The sequence below is a fragment of the Oenanthe melanoleuca genome, chromosome 3, assembly GCF_029582105.1.
Source record: "Oenanthe melanoleuca isolate GR-GAL-2019-014 chromosome 3, OMel1.0, whole genome shotgun sequence".
Taxonomy (NCBI): domain Eukaryota; kingdom Metazoa; phylum Chordata; class Aves; order Passeriformes; family Muscicapidae; genus Oenanthe; species Oenanthe melanoleuca.
The window spans coordinates 75,471,040-75,484,840 of record NC_079336.1 but is presented as its reverse complement, the minus strand read 5'-3'; the positions used below and the strand labels follow the sequence as shown (position 1 = coordinate 75,484,840).

General features: G+C 36.4%; 1 protein-coding gene across 1 annotated transcript in view; it reads left to right on the top strand.

Annotated features, from left to right (window-relative positions):
• Nucleotides 1–13,801, top strand: part of CRIM1 (cysteine rich transmembrane BMP regulator 1) — a 172,087-nt gene that overhangs the window by 105,178 nt on the left and 53,108 nt on the right. Inside the window, exon 5 of the mRNA XM_056487607.1 lies at nt 2,095–2,216. Within this exon, the coding sequence (XP_056343582.1) occupies nt 2,095–2,216 (122 nt within the window). The remainder of the gene's footprint in view (nt 1–2,094; nt 2,217–13,801) is intronic.

Below are 13,801 nucleotides of genomic sequence, written 5' to 3'. Positions count from 1 at the left end.
ACTATCAGGTTGTGTCTGCAGTTTTTTTTTCTAACATTTTTAAAATATGTTTTTCTTTTTCATTAGTAATATGTAGGTAGTTAGTTCTGGGTTTCATTCTTCTCAGAAAGGAAAAGCATCTTTCAAAACAGTCTGCTAAATAGGTTAAGGTACAAATTCCATTAATCTAAGAGAGCTGATTTTTCTTTTACATTGATTACTAGAGGTTATCTTTTTTTCTTCCTCCCCATCTTCCTGTACTATTGGGGCTGCAAAAGTGAGAGATATTAGTAATTCTGTGAAATTATTTACAAAGTCATCTTAAAGGGAAACTGCTGACACAAATAATTTGGATTTTTTGATCTCATGTGGAGGAAACCATAATGTCTTTTTTTCCTTCTGTATCTGTGATGACAAAGAACACACAGTAAAGAAAATAATTGGGTTCCCTCTGTCTTTGTATTTACAAATAAGTTAAGAAGAAAATGTGACAAGCAAAGGTGGGATAAATAAAACTTAGATTCTTGTAAACTTACTTTTTTGCCTAGTCCATTATGCTTTACTGTTATGGGAAGCATAGTATTATTAAAAAAACAAACAAACAAAAAAATCAACCAAGCAAAAAAAAAAAAAAAAAAACCAACCAAACCAGCAAAGAAAAAAAATACAAAACTTTAAAATGCCTGCTTTGAAGTTGTTACTATACTGTGGCATATATGTGCACGTAAAGTTAAATTGCTTCACTTTGTCTTGACATATTTAACATTATTCATGAAATGGACTTTATCTCTTTACAGTAATGTGCTTCTGTAATAGAGTATTTTAAGGATCCTTTTCAAATAGTTTAGTGGAGGTTCCATGAGATTCCTTGACTTTACCTGTATTTCTTGCAAACGTCCTTACACTGGAGAATATAATAACTTTATTTAACACTGATGAGATTAAAGGGAGAGATATTAAAAACCTGTCTGTTGAGTGGTGGTTCTTCCTCATTTGTTGGATGGTGACCTGAGATGAAATGTCTCTTGGGCAAAAGGAGACATGCATGGCAGAGGACAACCAAACTTCTGGCTTTCTGAGCATAAAGAATAAGCAAATGCATTAAGTGCTGATACTGCTTTTTACTAATGGGTTGTTTAATGTGGGGATTATCTTGGGATACTTAAAATATTTGAAATAGTTATTAACAAGTAGAGTTCTTATTTCTTTAACTCATAATTATAGGATCTTCTATCATAGAATCATTGCTGCTTATCCCTATAATGTGCCCATTGTTCAGGGCAAGAACTCTGTTAAATGTAAACTTACCAAAAGTCTTAAGAGTTTGACTTTTTAACTTTTGTGTTAATCATAAAGCAAAGAATCTGGAAGCAAACGTGACTATTGCTTATCCACATTTTATATCTCTCAGTTTGTTAGGATGTTTTCTTAAACAAACAGATAAATATTACTTACATGGAGAAAGTAGTCCTTTTAGAATGATTCAAAACTAACCACAGTATTTAATATACCTACTTTCCCACAGTAATGTCATGTCACATGTAATTGGTTTTCCCCTCTGCAAACTGCAGCACCATCAGCACCAAAAGACAACTTCCTATTAATTTTATTCAGCTTAGATTTAATGAATCTGGTCTCTCTCTTTCATTTTTCCCAAGGTTACATTGGATATAATGTGGTTTCCTAATGGGACAACACCCTTCTGATGAGAGAATGCAATTTCTATTATTAGTGTTTCATCAATTTTGATTATTCAAGACAGAATTGGAGGAGTAGCTTTCTTTAGCAAGTCTAGAGAATTATTATTTATTACAGATTTCCAATTTTTACACAGAGCAGAAGAGCATTATCAGTGTTGAACACTACCACCTTTTTCTTGCTTGGCAGCCAGCAGAGTTTGGATGGGTAAAAAGAAGCCTTCAGGCTGATAAAATCCCTTGCTTGTTGAGTTAATAAAACACGATTCTAAGGCGCGCATGTACCAAAGCTCTGACTTCCTGTTTTTCTCTTGTTTATTCTTTCGCCTTGTGTATGGCTTTATTTTATTTATTTGTTGGTTGGTTGGTTGGTTGGTTGGTTTATTAATTCCTGTTTCCTGGCTGTGCTTGGCTGCAGGTGCGAGTGCCTCTCGGGTCTCTGCGGGTTCCCCGTGTGCGAGGCGGGCTCCGTGCCCCAGATCGTCTCGCGGGGCGACGGGACGCCCGGCAAGTGCTGCGACGTCTTCGAGTGCGTCAGCGGTAGGTGCAGCTCAGCACGAGGGGCTTGTGTCTCTCTGGGGGATGCTGGGCACCTGGTTGTTTTTTATTATGCTGTCAAGGTCTAAGAGAACTAATTTTCTTGAATTTCATTCAGCGAGAATGACCTGGAAGTTTAGGGGAAGATACTGACATGGGAAACTCTCATTTTGCAGTTGTAATGCAGCTTTAGTTTCTGAAGCACTTTTCTCTGTGACTCAGGGAATTAAGGTTTCAGCAAGACTCCCTCACTGCATGTCTTTCATATAATCTTTTGCCAGTAGCAAACACTAGAGGCCTTCTAGAAGTGAAATTTTTTTAACCACCACAACTGCTTGTGGCAGCACTGTCAGTGACAGCATGCTGTTCAGACTATGGGGTTTGCTTTAAGAATCAAATGCAAAGAAATTTTTAACACAGGTGTACAACCTTTAGAAATTATAAGACAGTGTAGGAATATATTCATTATTTTTCTTTGCTTCCCAATCTAAATTTTTAGAAAATACTTAAAAACCTTAAATTTGTCATGCAAGTGACTCTTACCTGAGGACTGCTCTATATATATAGCTGTATGCTCTATACAGTATATGCTGTGTATATGAGGAATTGGGAAGAAACAATATTTGACCACTGGTAAGGGGGAAAATACTCTTGAGGGATTGCATAATAATTTCTGACCATTAAAAATTACAAGCTGTTGCAGTATTTATTAATGGATATTTATCCAGCAATATTTGACCTTGTTTAGTGGTATGTTTGAAGCAAACATTTACCAACATTTACAATTGTAATTGTAAATGGAGAGAGAGAGAGATTTCTCCAGGAGGTCTGTGTTGTTTACACATAGCAATAATTTAAATGCACAAATGAAAAAATAACTGTACTTATAATGGGATACTATATAAAAGAATTAAGTTTTCCCATATGAATTTTTATCTGGAAGAATCACTGATTTCTTAGCTTTTAGAGTAATTCTTTCACTATTTGGGTAAGATTGTATAAATTAAACTTATCTACTTTTTGTTTATGTACATTGAAGTCATACTCCTCTTTGTTTCATATTTGTTTCATTCTGTTAAAGTATCATTTCTGAATCTGATTTTCCTCTGTGAGACACCTCAATGCAATGTTTAATTCAGGATTTACTTTAGTAGTTTGACCAAGAAGTATAGAGCCAATTCCTGATAGGATGTCTCATGCTAATTGCTTCTTTTCAGCCTGCATGTTATTTGTGGATACTGCTGACAAAACTTGCACTATATCCATTGTAGCAGGAGTGAGATGGAGCTGTTTAAATTGCCCACTTGTTTTTGTAGCATCTTCACATCCTGTTTCCAAGTAGAAGTTAGATTCATTTTTCATTAGTACCAGTGAGTTTGGATTGTCCTTTGCACTGTTGCCCTGGCATCACTTCCTTATTGTGCACTGTAGCTCACTCCAAAGATCCAAGCTGCTTTTGGATCAAGATTCCTTCTTGCCTCTCAGGCTTTCCATACCTTAGTAGTCTATGACTACAGAGTAAATTGGAAGAAGAAATAGGAGTTTTTGAAGGGAAAGGGGTGCCACAGAGAGAAGCAGAAAGGGCAGATTGGAGAAGAATTAAGGTTTTTAAGTTTGTGTAATATATGTCCTTAAAAATCAGTTTTCATATATTCCAGGCCAGCATCAAAATTATCTTTAATAAGTTTCTCTTTAAAAAAGGAAAATAATCCTGAGAAAACTGGTCAGAAAAGTTAAATACTTTTTTTAGAAAATCACATTTGTCATCATGTTACTTAATGCTACAATCAAATTTTAAAAACTAATGCTATATTATGTGATTTTTAAGTGCTTCAAGCAGGTGCAGTTATTAATGATGCTCCATTTTGGAAAGAGGAAATAGTTATAAACCTGAAGATGATAAATATTTTTAATAACAATCTGTGAGCAATCATGAAACTACTCATGAGTGTGTGACATTTGCATTGTGTGGCAGTAAAGAAGACAGAATAGTCATAGAACATGACATTGCTTTGTAATTTGGGTTTTTTCAAATGCATTTTAGCATGTTTAGATTTTTTTTTTATTTCAGGGGCAACTACTACAAATAAGCCCTCTAAACCTCTAAGTTCCTAGAAAACTAATCCTGACAGAAACTTCTAGATAAATTTTTAATGCAGTGACAAACTGGTACATGTGTGTATATGTGTGTAATAAACCCCTACCATTACTTTTGTCACTTTAAAATGAAGAGGAGGGGGGAATGTTCTTAGTGAAACTGATGATTGAATTCAAGATCCAGGTCTGGGTTTTACAGTATTTTGAAATACTAACAAGTGCAGAGGAGATACAATTGATATCAGTAACAGATGGAGCAAATATCTTACAGGCTTAGATCAATTTCTCTGCCTCATTAAGAAACAAATGCCTTCAAAGTAAGAAGAGTCAAATCTGTAAGATCTAGGACAAGCTGTTCTCAGCAGTGAGGGTGGCTAGCTGTTGGCACAAACTGCTGGGAGGATGCTGAATTCCTTATCTTCATCCTTTCCAATTAGGATTAGATGCCTTTTTAAAGCATGTGTTTTAATCAAATGCAGTTTAATGAGTTTATAGATGGTAACTGGGGAAGTTGTATAATCAGCATGGCCAACAAGCTTCGTTAGTTACTTCTGTGTTTGAAAACCTCTGAAAACAAGCAAGAGGATGGAATAAAAAAGAAATGTACATACATTAGTATACTTTTCCTGCTATTGTAACATTTATTGAATTAAATAATTAAAATAATTAAATAATTCCTTTGGTGGGGGGGGTGCAGTCAAGAAGAATGCTGATCATCATTACCTTAAAATAAGGGTAGCCATTACAAATTAGCGTATGTGGACTGCAAAAAATCCAGTTTATATGGTCAGAGTGTTAAAGCAGGCCAGACTTCTGCAATATTTGTTGCAATTTTGTGCTAATGTGATAGATGCAGAATTATATGTTTGGCTTTACTGTCTAGGAAAGAGCAGTACTGTAGTTGTAGAATGATAGTGGCCAGTGTTGAGGAGATAGTTAATAATGGCTACAAAAGACATGTCATGGAGAGAATCTGCAGTATGTTCTCTTTTTTGTTTGTCAGCTGTTTGAGGACAGATCCATTGTTCTTTTGCACATGTTTTTCCTGGATTTAATATAAAACTGATGTAGAAACTCTACAATATATATGTAGATTTTGTATGGTTATCTTTGCTAATGATACCCACTGTCTCAAACTAGCTTTTGGTTAGTCTGTCTAAGAAAAGCATATTAATCTGTGGCAAAAGAAACTTCTGCAGTAATTACTTCTTTTGCAGAATGTAATGGTGGTGTTATTTGATTATAAATACAGCATGAAGTCAATACACTAGTCTTTATTTTCCTGCTTCAGATTGATATTGAGTGTGTCCTTATGCTTCACATCATATGCAATCTGCTGCATCTCATAGTTTATTCTACAATTATAAACACATTTAAAATCACCAAAATAACATTTATTTCTGCATGGAAAATGATCCTGGTATTTTCATTTAATTGGAGCTTGTTGTTAAGTAGCTACTGTCTGTAACTGTCCAATCTTTGCATAGGTCAAACTTTTTTCTAAGTTTTTTTTATTAAAAAAATTTTTAGAAAGTCCTGAGAACAACTTTCTTAATGGTGAGAAGAAAAAACTATATTGCAGATAGATTACAATAGTTCTGTGTGATATTTTAAACAATAGTTCTGTGTGATATTTTAGATATCCTGAATGTATGCAGATATCCAAGTATGTTGCATAAAGCTGTTACACTAACTAGAGACATAAAGTTGTTCTTTTTAAAGCACTGCTGTATTTAAAAGATTTCACTGTTGCAGTTAATGCTTACTGTCATTAGAATGTGATTCTTGTTCCAAAGGTCAGTCAATTGTAAAGGTCAGTTTTAAGGCATGCATTGATTCCTTCATTTTGAAGGGAAGCATCTTTGTAAATAAAATCATTCTGTGTTTAAATGGTGGTAGCAATCAATCCAAAGTTCCTTTTTGACGTGATTAAGTTTCTTGTGATTTTTCTAGGGTGAGTATTTGGTCCTTGGACATCAAAAATGAAAGCTCAGATAACAGTGATGGCAGCAATATGGTTATTTTTTTCTGCTCCTTTTTCCTTGTCAGGAGATAGGTCTTTATGTTTAATTTGTAACTTAAACCTTGCAACTCTATGGAACTATTGGCAAACAGTGATTTAAAATTCAATAGAGATATTAGATGTGCTTAGATGGATAGCTGGCTGTTTCTTCTAGTCTCACATTCTTGATGACCATCAGAGCAAGCCCTAGTTCGTGCATGTAACACAGCTTTAGCCTGATGGAGACAGAAGTATGGCTTGCTAAATTTTAATCTATTTAAAAGCATAAAGTTGTATCACTAGAGGTATAACTGATGCAGCTAAATACTTTTTGCATATGGGAATCAGAGATTTGCACAGTGGTGTTCAGTAGTAAAGTTTTCATGGAAGAGCTACATCCATAGTCAAATGTACTGATTTCTGAGAAGGGTGAAGTCAATATAAAGGAAATAAGGCAACATGGGAAATCTGTAGCAAATAATTTCATCTTTCTGTATGAAACTGAACAAAGAGTTTTTGTCTGTTGTGTGATTCTGCTGCCCTGTTTTAGGGAAAGTGAGAGCCAGTATTGTTTTGTTTAAAGGCAGACTATGCCAACTGCTGTGAAGTTTCCCCAGTTCCACTTACCTGAGAACTGCTTTTCATCTAGAGAATACTAGATACTATGTGATACTCATTTGGGGAAAATTGAGTGAGAGATCCCCAAGATATGCAGCCTTCCAAAAAATCTTGCATTTCACAGAAGCTAGTTTCTTCTGATCCATACAACATGCATTATTCACCAGGACTTTTGTCTGCTAATCCTGGTGTGCTGCTTTTACTCATGGGGGACCTTGTAAGGAAAGAAAATTGATTCAGCATTAAATTACAAGCATCAACAAGTGAGTCTGAGGAGATTAAAAGCTGCATGTGCAGCAAGAGTTCAAGTGCTAGGAAACAAGAGAGAGTATCCAAACTTGCCTGTTCTCTAATTAGGTATTGATGCATGGATCTCTTGAATGTAAGTTGCACTTAAAGCACATACTGACTGTGAGCTGTGCCTTGGAAATTTGAGAGAGCAATTACCAGGCATGCTGCAGCTGCTCCCTTCTGTCAGTCAGGGCTTTCACTTCTCAGTGAGTTTCCTTGAAAACAACTGCTACTTCAAAAATATTGTGGAATTTGATACATTACGTGTGTGAGGGTTCTTATCAATGTGTCAGCATGGTTCAAGGTCAGGGGGACCAGGCTGCCCCCTGCCATGGCCATGTGTGAGCTGTGATTTTAGAGTCCAGATCTGCCTAGGATGGCTGTGGAGTCCCAATCCATTTGCCCTGGGGGTTGAGGTGTGAACTTTCATTGCCCTATCCATTGGAAGTGGGACTACCTGATGGATGCATGAGAATAACTGGCATTAATCCTGGGAAGATCAAATCTCACCTTCCCTGGGACTGAAGACCTTGACTCTTCCTATACTGCTGGTTTAGGCTGCACTGATAATTGTGTGACCACTTGATGTGACTTATAATCAGCATTTTATAACTGTTTCTGTGAATTTTTTTCCTTATTTGAGAAGCTAAACTGACATAAATGAGGCATTTCTTTTCCCTCTGTGCCTTCTGGCTTTTTTCACACTTGCATCTCTATACAGTAGTACTGCATTGGAAGAGAGACTAAAAATCCTCTTTAATCACATTTCTGTTGGTTCACTTGCTCCTCACAGCACTTGCAGATCCATATCTCATGGTACAGAAAAGGGTAAAGGTCATTCCACTATTTCTAAAAGGAATAAGAATGGACTGTTTATAAATGGAGCATCAATGAATACTGAAAGGATTTAATAGGGAATATAGGGTCAGCAAGAAAAATACTCACCTTAGAAGGAGGAATGAAGTCCAAGTGAAGTACTTCACAGACACCATCTACCATGGAGTTCCCATTATTTATTGCATTAGTCTTGACAGTCTTTATTGCACTTTCATTAAACTTACTTTATGTGTGTGCTAAAGAAATAAGGTTTTGACCAAGGTAATAGTCTGTTTCAAAGAAGAGAACTAGATAATACTTATACTAATTGAACAGTACTGCACATTTCTCTTTGGCCATCCAAAACCACAGATTTTTGTGGTAGACTTCAAATAGGCAGCTGCTTAAAAAAAAATAAGATGCAAAATATAGCTTGTGAGATGCAAAAGATAACAAATTGTTTGGTTCATAATAAGATTAACATCAAAGGAAGATAATCTGATACCAGAAAGGTAGAGGGATTTAGTTGTTGTGGGCTGAGATTTGGTTTTGGGCTTATTGTTTTTAATTCAGTCAGAACATCTGAAAGGTATTTGAAAATCATGGCTAATCACCAGTCACAGCTGGATGAGAATTTGGTCTAATACAATGAAAAAGTTGGTCAGTCTGCCAAACCAAGTAAAATGTTTTAGATCCTCTGAACCTGTATTATACTTGCCCTAGTGAAATTGGGAAAAGTTCGTGAAAAATGCAAGTCATTACCAGTTACATTTAAAACAGGAAAGAAAAAGAAAACACAGAAAACTGAAGGCCAGGCAACCCAGAATTCCTGGTAAAAATAGCCTGTAGATAAATTGATAAAAAAGATGGGGTAGGGATTGTCAGGACCACAGCTGGATGTGAAACCAGATTCAAAGCTCTGCAGTGGTTCAATAGGAGGATTGTTACATTGGAGAATTGGAAGTAGAGACTGAGTTTTAAAAACAGTGCTATTTTTTAAATAAAAAAGGGTAAAATCCATTTCACTTATTTCATTTTAGTTAATGAAACACAAGACACTGTGTAGATTCTGTGAAATGATATGACATGTACAAAGAATATTAGATGTCAAATGGTGCAGTTCTGCCTGGGTTTAAAAGTTTTTTAAAAAATTAAATATATACTTCTAGTGTTTACTTTGGTGAAATAGTAATGCTTTTTGTCAAAGTGAATTGTCTTGGTACACTAATACCTTTAGTAGTGTTCTGGCTCAGATACTGCTGGATTTTTAAACTTGGACAAGGTTGCCAGTACTTTGGAGGACAAAGTTAGAATTCAGTGTTTTCCTCAAAGCATGGAAGACATGGCTACACCTGTTATAAGGCCAGACCACAGCCTTGTGTTACAGGTTTGGAGATTTTTTTTTTATTTTTCCCTCTGCAGTTCTTAACTTCTCTCATGCACTGGAGGCTTCTCACAAATGTCCTGGCACTGCATGGTGGGCTGTGTCAGTACTTATTAGTGGTGCTGTTTCAGATGTCTGTGCCCTATTTAACATGCCTATGGCTAACCCAATCACAACATGTATTTTTCCTGTGATGGGCTGACAGAGACCGCTGGGATTTAAACACATTCCTCTGCTATGAAGAGCATGTCTTGCTTCCAAGGATTGTTTGGCAATTTCATCAAGAAAATCTGTCACTGTTTGGGGGTCTTAGAGCATAGCCACCACCCCCTGTGGCCCCAGCTCCTCCTTTATTGTCCTGGTATTTTCTTGTATTAGGACTGCAGGATGTTAAAAAGAAGCACTGCTTTATTTCTAGAGGGAGTTAAGAAAAAGAAGGGGGAGACAGACTTGTAGAAAGTCACAGAAACAATCAAACACTAAAAAACATGACCTGATGGAGAAAAACTAAAACTGAGAGGATGTAGGCAGTGACACCCTGAGGTGTCCTGAGGATGAGTTTTAGCAAGAAATTTGAATGCCGGAGGATAGAAAAAACCGTACAACATGAGACCTCAAAGAGAAGAAATGTAATGAAGAATAAGGGAAACTTCCTTTGTATTTGTTTGGTGTTTCTGTCTAACCTGAATTATCCTTCCATGATTTTTGCTCTGTTGCAGTAGATGAAACTGTGGAATTGTTTAATAGGCAGGTTGCACTTCCCCCATTGCTGCTGATTTTAAAGAAAATATTAAGACAGGGATGTATCAGATAGAGCTGAATTTGGGTTTTCACAGCATCCCAAGTATCTTTTAATTTCTTTTACAGACTGCATTACCACAAAACTGTATTGCATTCCTTTAAGCTGTGAAAGTATTTTTAATAATTGCATAAATAAATGCATTCATTTACAGATAATTGTTACCGTTTTATTTTAATTCTGATTTCTCTGTTTCTGGATGACCTTTTTAGAATGTGCTGGACCAAAGGACTCTCAGAATAGTCTTGTAACTGTGTTAATAGGGAATATGCTGCAATAATAAGGAATATGCTGCTTAGGGAAACTAAGCAGTGCCACCTGAAGAGTCAGAATCCAAATAGTTTTTTCTACCAAGCTTGTTTTTATATGCTTGCAAGGAAGCAACAGCATACAGTTGTCCATAACATTGTTATGGGCCAATTCCAATGGCATGTAACCTTCTCTTTTTTTAAACTCTCTATCAGCTCAGCTTTTGAAAAATGGAAAGCTTTTCTGTGTTTTGTTTATATGGCCACAGGATTCAAATTTATCAGTTTCCTTCCCTTTCATTTCATAGAAAGTTCACAGCACTTACCCGAGTTCCTTCCAAGGTTCTGGAACAAATACTTCTTTATACTGAAGGAAAATCTGAGGTCCTGGAATCACGAACCTTTTAATCCTTGAAACAACAGAAAATTGTTTTGAATCTTGCTTCCGGTTTGGGAGAGCTGGAATTTCTGATACTGCAAAAGAAAGTTGCCCAAACTTGCCTACAGAGAGCTGATGCCCTGAAGCATCTCACGGGCTTGGTGTAACTGTGTGCAGAACTACTGCCTAGCAAAGGATGGTTTGCCAAACTTGCATGTGCTTCTGTGAGTCTAATTGAAGAAAACCATAAGTGTTAGAAAGCTACAGAAATCTCAATAACAGAACTTTTACTTTGGAGTAGTTCAGGCCATAGAACTAATACGTATTTCATTAGATTTGCATGTAGAAGGTAAAATACCTTTGAAAACTAATTTGGTAAAACATTGCAGTTCAGATTGGTGATAGAGGTTTGAGAAATGAACACTGTTTGTGTTGTGTGAGGCTGTGGGGTTTAGTGCCACCTTTTTGGGCTCTCACCCCACAACAAAAAGGCCATGGCCATGGGATCTGTAGAGCTAAATTTGTGTCAGAACTATTTTTCTTTTAACTTTGTGTCAGGAGCTTTAATGCCAAATCAAGTCAATCGTAGTCATGCTTGACTTTATATAGAAGCAGAGATGTCATTTGTTCTTTCACTGCCAGAAAAAAATCCTGTATTTTCTGGGAGCCATCCCCTCTGTCCTGGCTTCTTTCACAGGTGGGCAGTTGTGTGTCAGTGCTTGGGCTGGATCAGTCTTGTATTGCTGGGTTATCTGAGAGCTAGCAGACATTGAATTTATGTTCACTAAGCCATGGCCTGTATCTCATGCCCATTGCTTTGTTATGGTAGTCTGCATCACAAACAGGATTTGGAGTCTCAGATATGTTTAACAGCTTTGTGCTGTGAAGTTTTGGCAATTTGAATTCCTTTGTGACACTCTAAGCTTGAAGAATCCTACCTGTAGTTTTTTTCTTTTTTGGCAGAGCAATGAATTCATGAATTTAGGAAAAGATGCATTTATTTAATGTTAGCTTTATGTTCTTTTATCCCTTGGCAGCTGTCATACTTAGATCAATAAGCCAGTAAAAATGATGCTTTAAAAAAAACCAAAAAACAGAACATAAAAAACTAATCAAACAAATAAAAAACCCAAAAACAGGGAACTGAAAGATATTTCAGCATATTGTGGTAGAAGAAATGCATTATTATAATTCCACTGTGTGTTGCTCACTCTTTCATCAGGCTTCCACCTGCAGCATCTAAAGCTAGAGTTCTTTGTTTAAATGCTTTGCCTTGACTCAGTCTCAAGTTTGGAGTCTTACAGATGGTTCTAACAAAAGTGTTCATTGTCTTGTAGCTGGATTCATAGGCTTAGGTCTGTAGTTTAGTCTGGATATATACCCTTACCATAAGGCTGGATGGTAAAAATGCACACACAGTGAAATTCTACAGTGGTTTTCATTGTAGGAATAAAACATGCTGGTTCCTTACAGGATTTGCAGTTACTTGCATAGTCTTGTTTGGACATTTAAAAATGACAATAATTAATGGGAGATGATGTTTCAACTTCTAACAAGGCAGGAATTCATCTCTACTGTTGGGCTATGGGGGAATCAGTAAAAATCTGGAGAGCTGCAATCAAAACAGTGAAGCCAGAAGCAAATGGATTAAAGGCCTTTTGAGTTGTGTTGGCACTTTTCATTTTTGAGAAGGTTTTTTAACTAACAGCTTGAGCTGCATAAACTTGAAATATTTCTCAAGTGTTTGTTTATGTGAATTGCTTTCTAATGAGGTCATAGCTGTTTTCCTGGACACAGTGGTATTTCCTCCTCTTGCTCTTACTTTCTATGCTGCTTTCTACATTATGCCTTGAAGACAGAACAGGCATATAAAAATCAAACATCACTCAGGATACTTCCAAGTTTCAACTCTAATGCTTTACAATGATTTCACATGACTCAAGGCTGGACCACAGTATAAGCATATGTTGAAAGAAGTACTTGAAATGCTTTAGAGTTTTAAAGAAAACCTGGGTCATTGTCAAGAGAAACTCAGATGTAAAGTTTTTAGCTCCCAAAACTTAAGAGAATTGGGATGATGTGAAAGGAATCTGCTAATGCTGATTTTTCATTTAAATATATTTCATCTCCCATGTGAGATTGATCACTAAGTAAAAGAAAAATTACCTGACCATAAAGTGAGCACAGTTTCCAATTCTATGTGGCTATGCATTAATATGTAAGTAAAGAGTCTTTCCCATCTGCTCTACAGAAATCAGAAACATGGGCAATTGTCTTTTCTTTGCTGTTTGCTTCAAATGCAATGAAACACGTTGGGTTTGCCTACAGTATTTGATAATGTTGTTGCTGAAATAAATAGCTTCCTGTTTGCAGAACCTTTGTTTTTTCAGACTGCCGTATGTACAGCTTCTGAAAAAAACATACTGGGGTACTAGATACTGCTGTACTTCAGGTAGCTACTTCACAAACTTTGGACTAGCATAATAGCAGGCCAAAATTTTATTCTGAAGTGGGGAAGAGGGAGGAGGCTTAAGTCATTGAGTAATATAATGATGATACTCCGAAGTCATGATTTCCTAATGACTAATGTGCAGTATTACAATTGAACATAAATTTGGAGTGTGTTTTCTACAGTGTCTTGAGTCACAGTGGTTCAGCCCTTAGCTGTGGAGCTGCACAGTGTTGTGCAGGGGGGATCACTTGGGCTGGTTGAACTGGTTGAGCTTTGCTGGCAATAGGTGGTGGAGGCAGGTTCATGAATGACTGCATGGTCAAAACCTCTGTGAGGATCTTATGATACATACATGATGTGTAGATCTTCTTAATCTGGAAGGAAATCTCTTTGGTGTATAATTATGAGAAAAAGCTGATTAAGTCTGCACACTATTTCATCAAAGCATCTTTTTTTTTTTTTTTTTTTTTTTTGAATGTTAACAATGTAAACGAGCAATGTT